Source organism: Lepus europaeus, chromosome 1, assembly GCF_033115175.1.
Source record: "Lepus europaeus isolate LE1 chromosome 1, mLepTim1.pri, whole genome shotgun sequence".
Classification (NCBI taxonomy): Eukaryota; Metazoa; Chordata; class Mammalia; order Lagomorpha; family Leporidae; genus Lepus; species Lepus europaeus.
Window position 1 is genome coordinate 180,966,109 of NC_084827.1, and position 12,318 is coordinate 180,978,426.

The following is a 12,318-nucleotide window of genomic DNA, read 5'->3' on the forward strand; positions in this document are numbered from 1 at the left end:
GGGCTGCCGGCAGCCGGCCTCGCCATCGGGCCAGGGAGAGTGCAGGCTCCCGCAGAAGGGGTCCCCGCAGCTGTGGGCACCATGGACGCTGGGCCGGGCCCCCGCCTGCTCTCCCACACGCTCACTTCCAAAGCAGCTCTGTGGTCCCCTGCGCTGAAAACCCGGGGGGCCAGCACAGGGCCGGCTTTCCCCAGCGGAGGAGCTGGTTCTGCCAGGAACGCCACGCCCACGACACTTTCCATATACTTTATTAAAAAGTTCCTTTGTATAAATTTCCTAAACATTTAAAAATTAAAATTAACCCCCCCTGCACAAAAAAAAAAAAAAAAATCACATAACATTGGAGGAATGCCGGAAGTCTGTGTGATGACTTTCCCTTCTCGTTCCTTCACGGAGGTGTTGAGAGCCGGAGAGGGTGAGGGGTCTCGCTTCCTTCTAACTACGTGGCTTGCTGGGGGCGTTGGAGAAAGAACGTGAACTTGAAGACTGGTCCAGGGAGGGGGAGGAAACGGGACGTCGGCCTGGCCTGTCTCGGCCACGCAGGCTTCCACCTAAAGCTACGCCTCATCAGAGGGACAGGAGCCCAGCAAAAGCAGAGAGGAGCTGTGGCTTTGGGGTTCTCTTCCAGACCTTACGTTCCGCCGAACGGGCCTGGCACACAACTCCCGCGGGGGTTTCACCTGCGCCGCGGCAGCGGCCGGCGAGGGTCCACAGACACATAGCACCATACTGACAGGTCATGCGGCAGAAGGAGGGCCCCCCGTCCGAGTGGCAGTCAGAGCACGGAGGGCGCCATGCGCGGGAGCCCCGCCCGGGCTCCGACAGGGGCTGCTCCCGCTGCTAGAGGTAAGTGCCGCCTGCCACGCGGCTTAGCTTCCCACCGCGTGCACGACCTGCATCTCGGGCTTCGCGTGCTCAACCTCGACCTCCGGCTTCCCGCCGATGACCTCCACGTCGGGCTTCGGGAGCGGAGAGTCTGCAGGAGGGGGTGGGCAGAGAGGGAAGGGAGGAAACCACGTCATGGGCCAGAAAGGATGCCGTGTCCCTGGTCATCTTGGATGCTAACCTCACGTCTCCACCCCGCCCTGTGTGTGGCGCCCTCTGCAAGCTGACTCCTGCCCCCAGCCTCCTGCACACAGAGCCCTCCCGGTCCCTGCACCCACCCACCCCAGGCCCTGTTCCAAGTCGCTTTTAGGACCAATCAGATACAGTGGAGATAGTGCGCGGCCCAGAGTGACTGCGTGACCCATAGGAAGCCAGGTTATTCAAGGACGAACAAAGGGGGCTCTGATCTTTGAGGTTTTCCACAACTGTGCATCTACTGCAAACTCAAGTGCACAAAAGGATGCTTGCAAGAGCAAAATAATTCCAAAGAAATGGATCCCATGTGTTTTGTCTGAGGCTACAACTCCTCTCCTTTTTTGTATGTATCACAGTCGCCGGCGCTCAGATGTCTTTCAAAGGGGAATGACTGAGCGGGCCTCGAACCTGCGATAGCCCCAAACACGAAGGAGCCCTGCTCACCTGGCGCACACAGCTTCATGCACTCTTCCTGGGAGCCAAAGTTGTTCTCGTTCCCGCCGCAGCCGCCGTACCAGAACCTCGCACAGCTGCCCGTCTTCGCGTCGTAGTACCACCTCACCACGAAGTCCCTGCAGGTGCCCATGTCCTTCAGCAGCTTACAGATGTCTGCGACCACAGGACGAGGAGAGAACAGGCGTTAGGACCTGCGAGGGACACCGCCCCCAGCACCAGGGCTGGCGGTCCCCAGACAGAGCCGCCGCGGTTGTCCCACCTCCCGGTGCGGGGAAACTCGCCCAGCCTCGCCAAGCCCCAGGGTCCTCGCTGACGCAGGGACCTCATCGTCACAGCCTTGGGAGGCGCAAATAAAATCTCCCAGAGAAAGAACCTGGCGGCGCAGCTCCCTGCTAATGCGCCCGGGACAGCAGAAGACGGCCCAGCTGCCTGGGCCCCTGCACCCACGAGGGAGACCCGGATGGTCCGGCCCAGCCCCAAGCATTGCGGTCAATAGGAGAGTGAACCAGCAGATAGAAGATTCTCTCCCTCTCTCTCTCTCTCTCTCTCTCTCTATATATATATATATATATGATTCTGACTTTCAAATAAATAAATCAATCTTTTAAAAATTTTTAAATAAACCACTCAGAATACCAAACAATAGCTACCACTTTTGGATAATTTAAAATGAAACAGGTTGGTGCTGTGGCATAGCGGGCTAAAGCCCCAGCCTGCAGTGCCGGCATCCCATATGGGCGCTGGTTCAAGACCTAGCTGCTCCACTTCTGATCCAGCTCTCTGCCATGGCCTGGAAAAGCAGTAGAAGATGGCCCAAGTGCTTGGGCCCCTGCACCCACATGGGAGACCAGGAGGAAGCACCTGGCTCCTGGCTTCGGATCGGTTCAGCTCTGGCCATTGTGGACATTTGGGGAGTGAACCAGTAGATGGAAGACCTCTCTCTGTAATTCTGTCTTTCAAATAAATAAAATAAATCTTTAAAAAAATAAAAAATAAAATGAAATTAACTGGGTTTTCTGCCTGCTCTCCAGTCACTGGGTCAATGAAGTCTCCAGTTTCTTTGACAGGGAATCCCCAGAAGAAATCAGATTTGAATCCTGGGTCTGTACTCCGCCAGCGTCGGACGTTGCCGGGATGTTGTTCACCCCTGAAGCGGGCGTCCCACACAAGCCAAGAGAAGAGCTAGCACTGACGCGACACACACGGCAGAGAAGTGGCCCCAGCACAGCCACGCTGCAGACGCACAAGGGGGCTCCTTCCAGGCAAGGACACGCACTGCCTGGGCGCCCAGGTGCAGAGCCCCCTGCCAGCCCGGACAGAGGAGCCCCAGGTCCCCACGTCCAGGCTTCTGGTTGCAGGGTTTCTGGCAAACTCCAGACTGCGCTGGAAAAGAACAGCGCTGGAGTCCACTGTTATCAGAAAGCTCGGAAAACGTAAGCCTTCTCTCAGCAGAACTGCCTGGAGCCGAGAACGCCGCGCGCTTGCGCGAGTGACTAAGAGGCCTGAACCTTCCGGAACTCCCTCCCCACCACCCCACCAACGGCTGCACCCTTGCTCCCAAAAGGGAACCCCAGCCACAGGTTGTTACTCAAAGCTGGGGTCACCCACGGTGGACCAGACGCAAAGACCCGTGGGACCAGGAGGCTCGGACCTCTCTGGGATGTGCTATGGGGGCTGCGGGGGGAGCTGTCACCCAGCAGGGAGGCTGGGGCTCCACAGCGACAACCTCCCTGAGAGGCCCAGGGATGGACAAACACAGACGACTCTCTCCCAGACGTGTCAGCAATGGACGGGACACTTTGTCTTGAAAAGGACCCCCAAAGACCCCCAAGTTTATGGCCTTTAACCCCCAAGGTCATGGCCTTTGACCCCCAAGTTCATGGCCTTCAACCCCTACATGGTTCTACTTTCCTGTGCTCCAAGTGCACCTGCCCCAGGACCATCTGTGTTAGCTCTGCTGCATCCCTCAGCCAGGCCCAAGGACTCCACCTGTGGGAGGTCTGTGGCGGGCGCTCGGCCCCCTGACCCATCGCTGGCCCTTCCAGTGGATGCTCACCCCCACCGCCCAGGGTCAAACCATTGTGCTTGCAGGTTCTGCCCTCATCCCAGCAAGAATCACTACAAACACACCGTGCGCTTTACTAATGGAAAACAAGAGCACTTGAAAAAAGCATGGGTTTCCGCGTGGGTTTGCATGACAACAAACTTTTCAGTCTTCCCGTGGACTCTCTGAAATCCCTCACTGGAGGGTGCACCTGCTGTGGACAGACAGGTGTGTGGGAAACCGAGAGGAACAGGGATGAGGGCCCCCACGCCTCACAGACAAGAACGTGGGGTCCCCACTCGCAAGGCACCACCGCAGGAGACTTCCTGTTCCCAAGGAGACCTGGAGCTTTCGGCTTCCCCTCTGCATGACCCCTGAGGCCCGGCCTGTGGCTGCAGCCTGCTACACTGTGTGGACACACTCCGAAACAATGTCTCACAGCAGAACAGAAAAGAAGTTCAACGTCCTGCAGTGGGGAGGGGCGGCTGGCCCTGCTCCGCCTCCCCCAGCTTGCTCTGGACACCCCCCCATAGGACGTTTCTGGGAGCCAGCGTTGTCCCTCTGCGAAGCGCTCCCTTTGGGCGCAACCCTGGAGTCTCTGGCTGCACCCTCGTGTGTTTTCTTCTCCCTGCTGCAGAGAACTCGAAGGACGGCACGGAGTGGGAATTACGGTAACCTCTTCAGTGCGCCTTTGCCGCATGAAACCTAAACGAGTCTCCTTCTCCAAGAGAGACACAAAGGGTCACTGCTTCACACCAGGGTCAGCTGGTAGGCTCCTGAGCAGCTACACAGACCAAGGCAGGTGCAAAGTCAGAATGAGAACCCAGCTACGGGCGGCCCACCCGTTCCGGGGAGCCGTGCAGCCCACCCTGACTGCCCTCGACAGCAACACAGGGGTGCGAGGCCCCGGGAGGAAGAACGTCCACTTGTGTGATGAGCCTGTGGGTTGCGCGCACCCTTGCCCACACCCAGTGCAGTGCCTGGAGGAAACCTCAGGGGACGCGCACTGGGCAGTCAGGTGTGCCCGGCGCTGGGGGATGGCAGCCGGAGGCTCCCACGGCTCGGGCGTTCCAGACCCTCAGTGGGTGGCTGCGGTTCACCGGCAGGCGTTTCCAAGACTTCAGAAACAAAATGACTTCCAGATTGAGGCTCCTCTACCCCAGTGTGACTGCTGAGACACATCTACCCGGAGATAAGCAGCCAGCCTCAAGGACAGCCTTCCTCTAGCCCAGCGGAGTAAACATTTAGCTACTTAGTTTACCTCGGCTTACAGGATCGAGTTCATCTCTAAATTGTTATTAACAGGGGTAGGCTCCTGGCCCAACGCTTAAACGCCTGTGTCCCACAGGGCTCCAGCGCCCTGCTAAAGCAGCCCTCAGAGGCAGCCGCTGGCGCCTCACAGCTTGGGTTCCTGGCCCCTACACGGGAGACCTGGACGGACTTCTCGGCTCCCAGCTCAGCCCCGGGCATTGTGGGCGTTTGGGCAGTGATGGGAGCAGACAGGAGCTCTCTGCCTCTCAGATAGTCAAGGTACCAAAAACAGTTGTTATTAACAGATAATCAGGTATTCCCCCACTACACAATTGTGTGCCAACCAATCCTATGTACTCACAGGGGAACACAGCTGACCAGACACCTTACCAGCCCTGAGACAGCTTCTCCTGTGGTGGACTACTCTTTGTGTTCCCCTACGGAACATGGAACACTGCCAGCAAACCACTGTCAGTCACATGTGAATTTCAGAAGTGTTGCTGTGGGAAAAAGCGTGTGTCCTACAACCAATGAAATAAGAAGAACGTTGGTGAACATACGACTGCTCCTTCAGAGCTATGCAGTTGACCCAAAAATGCCTTCTTAGACAACACGGGGTCAGCTCTACACACTGCACCTTTCTAGAATGAGCACAGAGAGTGGTGCAGGCTGGCATCCCATATGAGCGCCAGTTCGAGCCCTGGCTGCTCTGCTTCTGATCCAGCTCCCTGCTAGTGCACCTGGGAAAGCAGCGGAAGATGGTGCAAATACTCCGGCCCCTGCACCCACGTGGGAGACCTGGATGGAGCTCCTGGCTCCTGGCTTCAGCCTGGCCAACCCTGGCCATTGCAGCCATTTGGGGAGTGAACCAGTGAATGAAGATTCTCTCTCTCTCTCTCTCGCTCGCTCGCTCTTGTTCTCTCTCTCTCTCTCCCTCCCTCTCTTCCTCTCTCTCTCCCTCCCTTCCTCTCCCTCCATCCCTCCCTCTCTTCCTCTCTCTCTCTCCCTCTCTTCCTCTCTCTCTCTCCCTCCCTTCCTCTCTCTCCATCCCTCCCTCCCTTCCTCTCTCTCTCTCTCTCTCTCTCTCGCTCGCTCTCTCCCTCCCTCCCTTCCTCCCTCTCTCCCTCCCTCTCTCTGTGTGTGTGTGTGTGTGTGTGTTTCTGTTCGTTGTTCAGGCTAGTGGCTGCACTGAATCTTTTCTTCAGCACTCTCAGTATGTTCAGACTAGGGTCCATGTTTTAATGCCACAAAAGGTAGATTTTCCGAGTTGCAATTTTTGTTTAGAAACTGCAGAGTGTCAGCTTTAGTTATAAACACATATAAATATCCAAGTCTTCCAAAAATAACAAGGAAGTGGGGGAGAATGGTGACAATCCCAAAATCGAAATCAGCAACGCCACAGCACGGTCAAGAGCAGCAGTGACAAAGCTGTGGCCAAAGCACCCAGGCTGCGACGCAGAGAGACCAGCTGACCGCATCTGTGGGCAGCCAGCGGCTCACACTGACCCCAGTGGGCATCTCTCCCGGAGGCTGAGCAGAGCGCACGGCGGGGGGCGCTGTTTCAGGGGGCTCCTACGACTTTGCTTCCCAAGGACACAGGGGTGAGCCGCCTAGCTGGAGTGCGTGAGGCGCCTGCCCAGCCCCTCCGGATGGAGTCAGCCTCCACCCCCTCCCCCCAGCCCTCCATGCCAGAACCTCCTCCCACCCTCGCACCGTGTGCCTGTGTCGCATCCCCGACAGATTCGCTGCCCTTAAACTTGCATTTCAAAAAGGCTGACGTGAACATCTGCAAGTGAACACCCAGGGCAGAGTGCTCGCCTCTGCTCCCCCAGCGCGAGACCACAGATCCAGGAGCCCAGGGCCTCTCGTGGCTTTGCCCACAGATCTCTGCACAGAGGCCAACACAGGTCAGCACGGTCCCTAGGCGCCAGGGGTAACAGACGACAAACCACGGGTGTTGAGACGCAGCTGAGCTTCTAGAAGCAGCAAACACAAGGGAAGGGGCGTGTCTGTGTAGCCTGTGCAGACACCAACTGCTTCTAATTCACGGATTGGCAGAAATAACATGGGTCAGGAGACACATGTGTCCACAGAGACATGCTAATTTTAAAATTTAGGTTTGAATTGTCTAGAAAATATCTTTAGGGAAACAATGCTTATGGTTCTAACTGACATTTGCATGCAAAATATCCACACCACGCCACTGCTGAGAAACCAGTTACAATATCTTTAAAAGTTATTTAATAGGGGCCAGGGTTGTGGCATGGCGGGCAACAGTGGCACTGCCTATGGGCGCTGGTTCGAGTCCTGGCTGCTCCGCTTCCAATCCAGCCCCCTGCTGACATGCCTGGAAGGCAGCAGAGGACGACGGCCCAAGTGCTTGGGCCCCTGCACCCACTCCCAAGGGGGAGGTTTGGAGGAAAACAGGAAGAAAGCAGTCAGCTCTTAGTTCTGTTTCTCCGTGTTGTGTTTTAAGCGTGTTTTCTCAAGCATTCACTTAGTAATGTGTCTTTAAAAGAACTCTCAAAAGTGGGACACCTATGTGCTCACACACACATGCACACTTGCAATGCACACACGCATACATCTGCACACATACATGAATACACACGTGCACACACATCCCTACAAGCACGCATTCACACGCATATACATACAAGTGCACATGTCTACATGCCCACACATACATACACGAATGCTCACATGCACACGCACACAATGCATGCTAGAAGCCTTCTCCAGGAAAAGTGCTGTCCAGTGTCTGTGGGCGTCACAGAGGTCACTGACACAGGGAAAAGCACAATGTGCATCTCACACCACACTGGGTGGGCGATGCAGACCCGGGAACCAGCGAGAACAGCGCACCTGAGGTCAACCTGGCAAAGGAGACCCCTCCGTCTGCGTCCCGCCGCTCTCGCCTTGGGAGAAACGCAGGCCCCAATCACTAAAGCTCTTCTCTTCATCGCACGGGCACAGGGACCCTGCGTGTCCCAGGCCTGGAGGAAAACCCTCCCCGAGGCTGAGGCTGCCCCTTGCAAGCCCAGCACCCAGCAGGGCCCTGCTAGAAGCCCCGCTGGTTGTATAAACAGAGCAGCACTGTTTACACGTTCTCATCCCCTCTGGCGGCTCAGAGAACAGCAACGCTGGAGCCTTCTGGCCTCTGGAGGAGGCTCTGCCTGGGCGGCAAGGCTCACTTCTCCCGCACCGTGGGAGCCGAGGGCCAGCCCGCAGGTGGAAGCCACAGGCAGACAGCGGCAGCTTTGAAGTTAGGGCTGAGTCTTCCCGACCCGCGCCTGGAGCCGGAGCCTGGAGCCTCTGCTGCTGCGTCCCCTGTGGTTTCGCTTTGAGCTCGAGCACAGGGCTGGGGCAGCTGCAGGGTCACACTCCAGCAAGGGACAACGGCCGACCATGAGTCCTTGATGTGGGCCTCACAAGGCCGCGGACCAGCAGGAATCAAAGGGAGGGGAACATTCCCTTCTCCCCCTCTCGCCCGCCCCCGAGTTCACAGAACTGCTTCCCGTTTGTTGGTCTGAGTTTTTAGTTTTTGTAAAATCTCCTGTATACGATCTCTAACAAGCTAACCCAGTACGCCATAGATTCCTAGCTCCTTTCCTTACGTCGGGATCAAGCAAAGAATGTTCTGGTTTGCTACGAGTCTTCCCCTCGGGAAGGCTGGAGAAGTTTGAAAACCGGGGGGCGTTTCCAACAGAGACCATCCCCCGACTCGTCTCCGAGGGCAGACTATTTTAGAGATTCTCCAGCTCTGGAAGTGGGCCACCTCGGAGACACCCACGTGAAGAGTAGCTCCATGGCTCCCGAACTGGCGTGGCTATAGGACTATAGGACTATAGGACTGGCGTGGCTATAGAACTATAGGACCGACGTGGCTATAGAACTATAGGACCGACGTGGCTATAGAACTATAGAGCTATAGGACCGACATGGCTATAGAACTATAGGACCGACGTGGCTATAGAACTATAGAACTGACGTGGCTATAGAGCTATAGGACTATAGGACCGACATGGCTATAGAACTATAGGACTATAGGACCGACATGGCTATAGAACTAAAGGGCTATAGGACCGACGTGGCTATAGAACTATAGAACTGACGTGGCTATAGAGCTATAGGACCGACATGGCTATAGAACTATAGAGCTATAGGACCGACATGGCTATAGAACTATAGAACCGACGTGGCTATAGAACTATAGAACTGACGTGGCTATAGAGCTATAGGACTATAGGACCGACATGGCTATAGAACTATAGGACTATAGGACCGACATGGCTATAGAACTAAAGGGCTATAGGACCGACGTGGCTATAGAACTATAGAACTGACGTGGCTATAGAGCTATAGGACCGACGTGGCTATAGAACTATAGGACCGACGTGGCTATAGAGCTATAGGACTGACGTGGCTATAGAACTAAAGGGCTATAGGACCGACGTGGCTATAGAGCTATAGGACCGACATGGCTATAGAACTAAAGGGCTATAGGACCGACGTGGCTATAGAACTATAGGACCGACGTGGCTATAGAACTATAGAACTGACGTGGCCATCTTCTCTGCGGTGGCTCCTGACGCCATGCCATTATGGAATGTGACCTTCTAAAGGGACGCACAGACAGACAGGTGGATGGTAAAGGACGGATAATACTCAATGATAGATGATGATAGACATGCTACATGATTGACAATGAGGCAGGTAGGTAGACAGACATACGTAGGGATGAGGAGTCTTCAGAAAGTTGGTGGGAATGCATATTCTGCATTTCGAGTTTTGCACCTGCATACACTCGTCTTGTAAACCCAGGTTCCCAGAGACATGCAAGGCCGCCAGGGGCAGGAAGCACGCTCGTGACCTAAGGGACTCGAGAGGCCTCCGCTCCTCCAACAGCCTCAAGGCGGGTCGGAACACGCGGAGACTCTACGCACTCTAAACACAGGCGAGACAGACACTACAGGGAGGGTCAGATGGAGAAACAGACGTCACCTTTTAACACTTAGCGTGGAAGGAGCAAACAGGAATACGTGTGTGATGGCTCAAACACAATACGCGGTCGATACTGACAAAGCCTACTAAACGCTGTCGTGTGCCTCAAACTTCCCCAGCCACCATGGCTGCTTGTATGCCCAGCACGACAGACACACAGCACGGCAGGCAACAAACAGCGTGTCTCATGACCAGCCACAGAGGTAAGAATTGCAGTGGGTGGGGCTTCCCTCCCCGTGGCTGTGGCCCCTGCAGCAAAGTGAGAGATTGAAAACCCCTTGGCTTTGGGGTCCGTAAAGCCGCATCACCTTAAATTTCCCAGGAACCATAGCTTTACGTATTAGTACCAACATCTTCTGCTAACCGGCCTGGTGCAGAGCAGATGGGCCTTTGCAATCATCGGCTTCTCACGGACAGACAAGCCACCACACAGTGTGGCATGAGAAGTTACAGGGCCCTCAGGGACCCAACACCCAGCACGGAACCAGCAGCCGTCAGCTCCCGGACCACATCTAAGAAGTTGCTAACTTGACAGCAGATGAGCACATACTCCGGCTCAGATGCACGGGGGGTGCACTTGGGGAACTAGGACCAGCCCCAAAATCAGCTCTGGCCCCTGTGTGAGGCCTCGGGGAAGCCGCTGAGAGTCTGGGCACAGACAAGGAGGGTCTCTACCCACACCTGGGAAATTGCCAAATAAAACCATGTTCGGCTGGACAGAACTGATCTGGAACTTTCCCCGAGAACCCGTGTGTGGCCTGAGTAGAACCCAGGCTGATGCCCTGGCACATGACTCTAACAAGTAGGGATGGAAGTCGTCTGGGTGCTGTGGACGGCCCTCCCTCCCGACAGCTCACCTGTCGCCGTGGGCGCCAGCGGCTCTGTGCTCACCATGAGATTGATGGCCGCGCTGGAGGCTGAGCGTGGGGGCTGCAGAGCTGCAGGTTGAGGTCTCTCTGGAAAGGAAAGCACAGGCGCTAGCAGGCAGCTGACCGTCCTAGCTCAGGGCGGGCCCCAGGAGCAGAGCTCTGAGCAGCGTCCACACATCCAGCTCACTAGGCCGTGTGGGGTCTCTGTTGATAAGCCTGGAGGCAATCCCTGGACACACCCTCTCACCTCCCAGCGTCTCTTCTGCGGCAGAAACCTAGGCTGGCTCTTTGGACTCAAATCTCTGTGGGCTTAACCCGGGGTGGCTCGAGCACGGGTCCTGTGCTAGCCCCTCCCCCCTTCACATCCCCGAGGCAGTGGGGTCACGACGGTGGGGGGGGGGGCAGAAGAATCTCACAAGGAGCAAGTGAGACAGGATGGGGAGGGGCACGCGGCTGGCCTCAGGGATGCCAAGGAGCCCGGGGGGACAGCAGAGGGCAGAGCCCGGGCACAGCAGGACCGAGGAGGGAGGAGGTGGGTTCCTCCCTGCAGCTGCCCTGGGCGTCCCACACCCCGGGGCTGGGTGCATCACGGACTCCACCAGTGCTCCCGGGGAACCAGCAACCACTCAGCGCACACAGAAACAGGGATGGGGGTGGGTGGGCAGGGGAGAGCCCCCGCCAGGTGACAAGGCCGTCTCGGCCCAGCTGTGGGCCTGAATGGGCCGCAGCTGGGCCAAGTGGGTCTGGTTTCCTCCACAAAGCAGCCAGGACCCCAAGAGCAGGACCACATTGCACAGGAAACCTGTTCTCCATCAGGCTTTATAAAGCCTGGGAGGAATGGAGTTAGCTTTCAGGATGGGTTGCCTGTTCAGTACAGATCCACGGGGACAGCAGGTGCTGAGTCGTCTTGGGTGCACTTACTGGTGCTGAAGGTTCCTTGGTAGGTGGCTCTGACCTGCGTCCGCAGGTAGCAGACTACCGACACGTGGTAGGTCTGCCCCGCCAGCAGCCCCCCGACGACACGCTCCGTGGCTGTGAGGTTCTGCTTCAGGACCAGGACCTGGTCTGGGGCCATGGTGACGGTGAGATGGTAGAAGTAAGGTCCCGGGGGCTCAGGCCTCTCCCACTGCAGCCTGGCACTGCTCTCCGTGATCTCGGCCACCTGCACCAGCCGGGACGGCTTCACTGGAAGACACGGCACGGCAGGGTGTGGAGGGAAGAGTGAGAGGCATGGGACTGGGACAACACACGCACGCACGCACACACGGGGGACGTCTGACACGGCTGCGGTGACGGGCAGCTCCCGTGCACGCCGCCCTCGGCACCCCCGGACGTGGAATGTGGGATTCATTCCGGAAACCTCTTTATCCCTCAGCGAGCTGCGTGAGGGCCTGCTGTCCTCCTAGCGGGGATCTGCCGTAACGCAGAGGCTGATGGGAGCCAAAGCGCTGGGTCCAGAACAGGCCCCGCGTGGAAAACACAGGGCTCTTCACCAAGGTCACGGGGCCTGTGCGAGGCTTTCCAAGCAGCTCCAGAAACCAGGCGTGGGAACGTGGCATGGCTGCTGCATGCCGGCCGCAGGCGTCTGCCGTCTTCCCCTCGCACCCCCAGACG

The 12,318-nt window shown here is 57.0% G+C and overlaps 1 protein-coding gene across 1 annotated transcript in view; it reads right to left on the bottom strand.

Moving 5' to 3' along the window:
* Positions 1 to 236: 236 nt before the first annotated feature.
* COL6A3 (collagen type VI alpha 3 chain) overlaps positions 237 to 12,318 on the bottom strand; it is an 83,195-nt gene continuing 71,113 nt past the window's right edge. Inside the window, exons 41-44 of the mRNA XM_062193863.1 lie at positions 11,626 to 11,889; positions 10,693 to 10,791; positions 1,525 to 1,689; positions 237 to 976 (exon numbers count right to left, since the gene is read on the bottom strand). Coding sequence (XP_062049847.1) covers positions 870 to 976; positions 1,525 to 1,689; positions 10,693 to 10,791; positions 11,626 to 11,889 — 635 coding nt within the window. The 3' untranslated portion in view covers positions 237 to 869. The remainder of the gene's footprint in view (positions 977 to 1,524; positions 1,690 to 10,692; positions 10,792 to 11,625; positions 11,890 to 12,318) is intronic.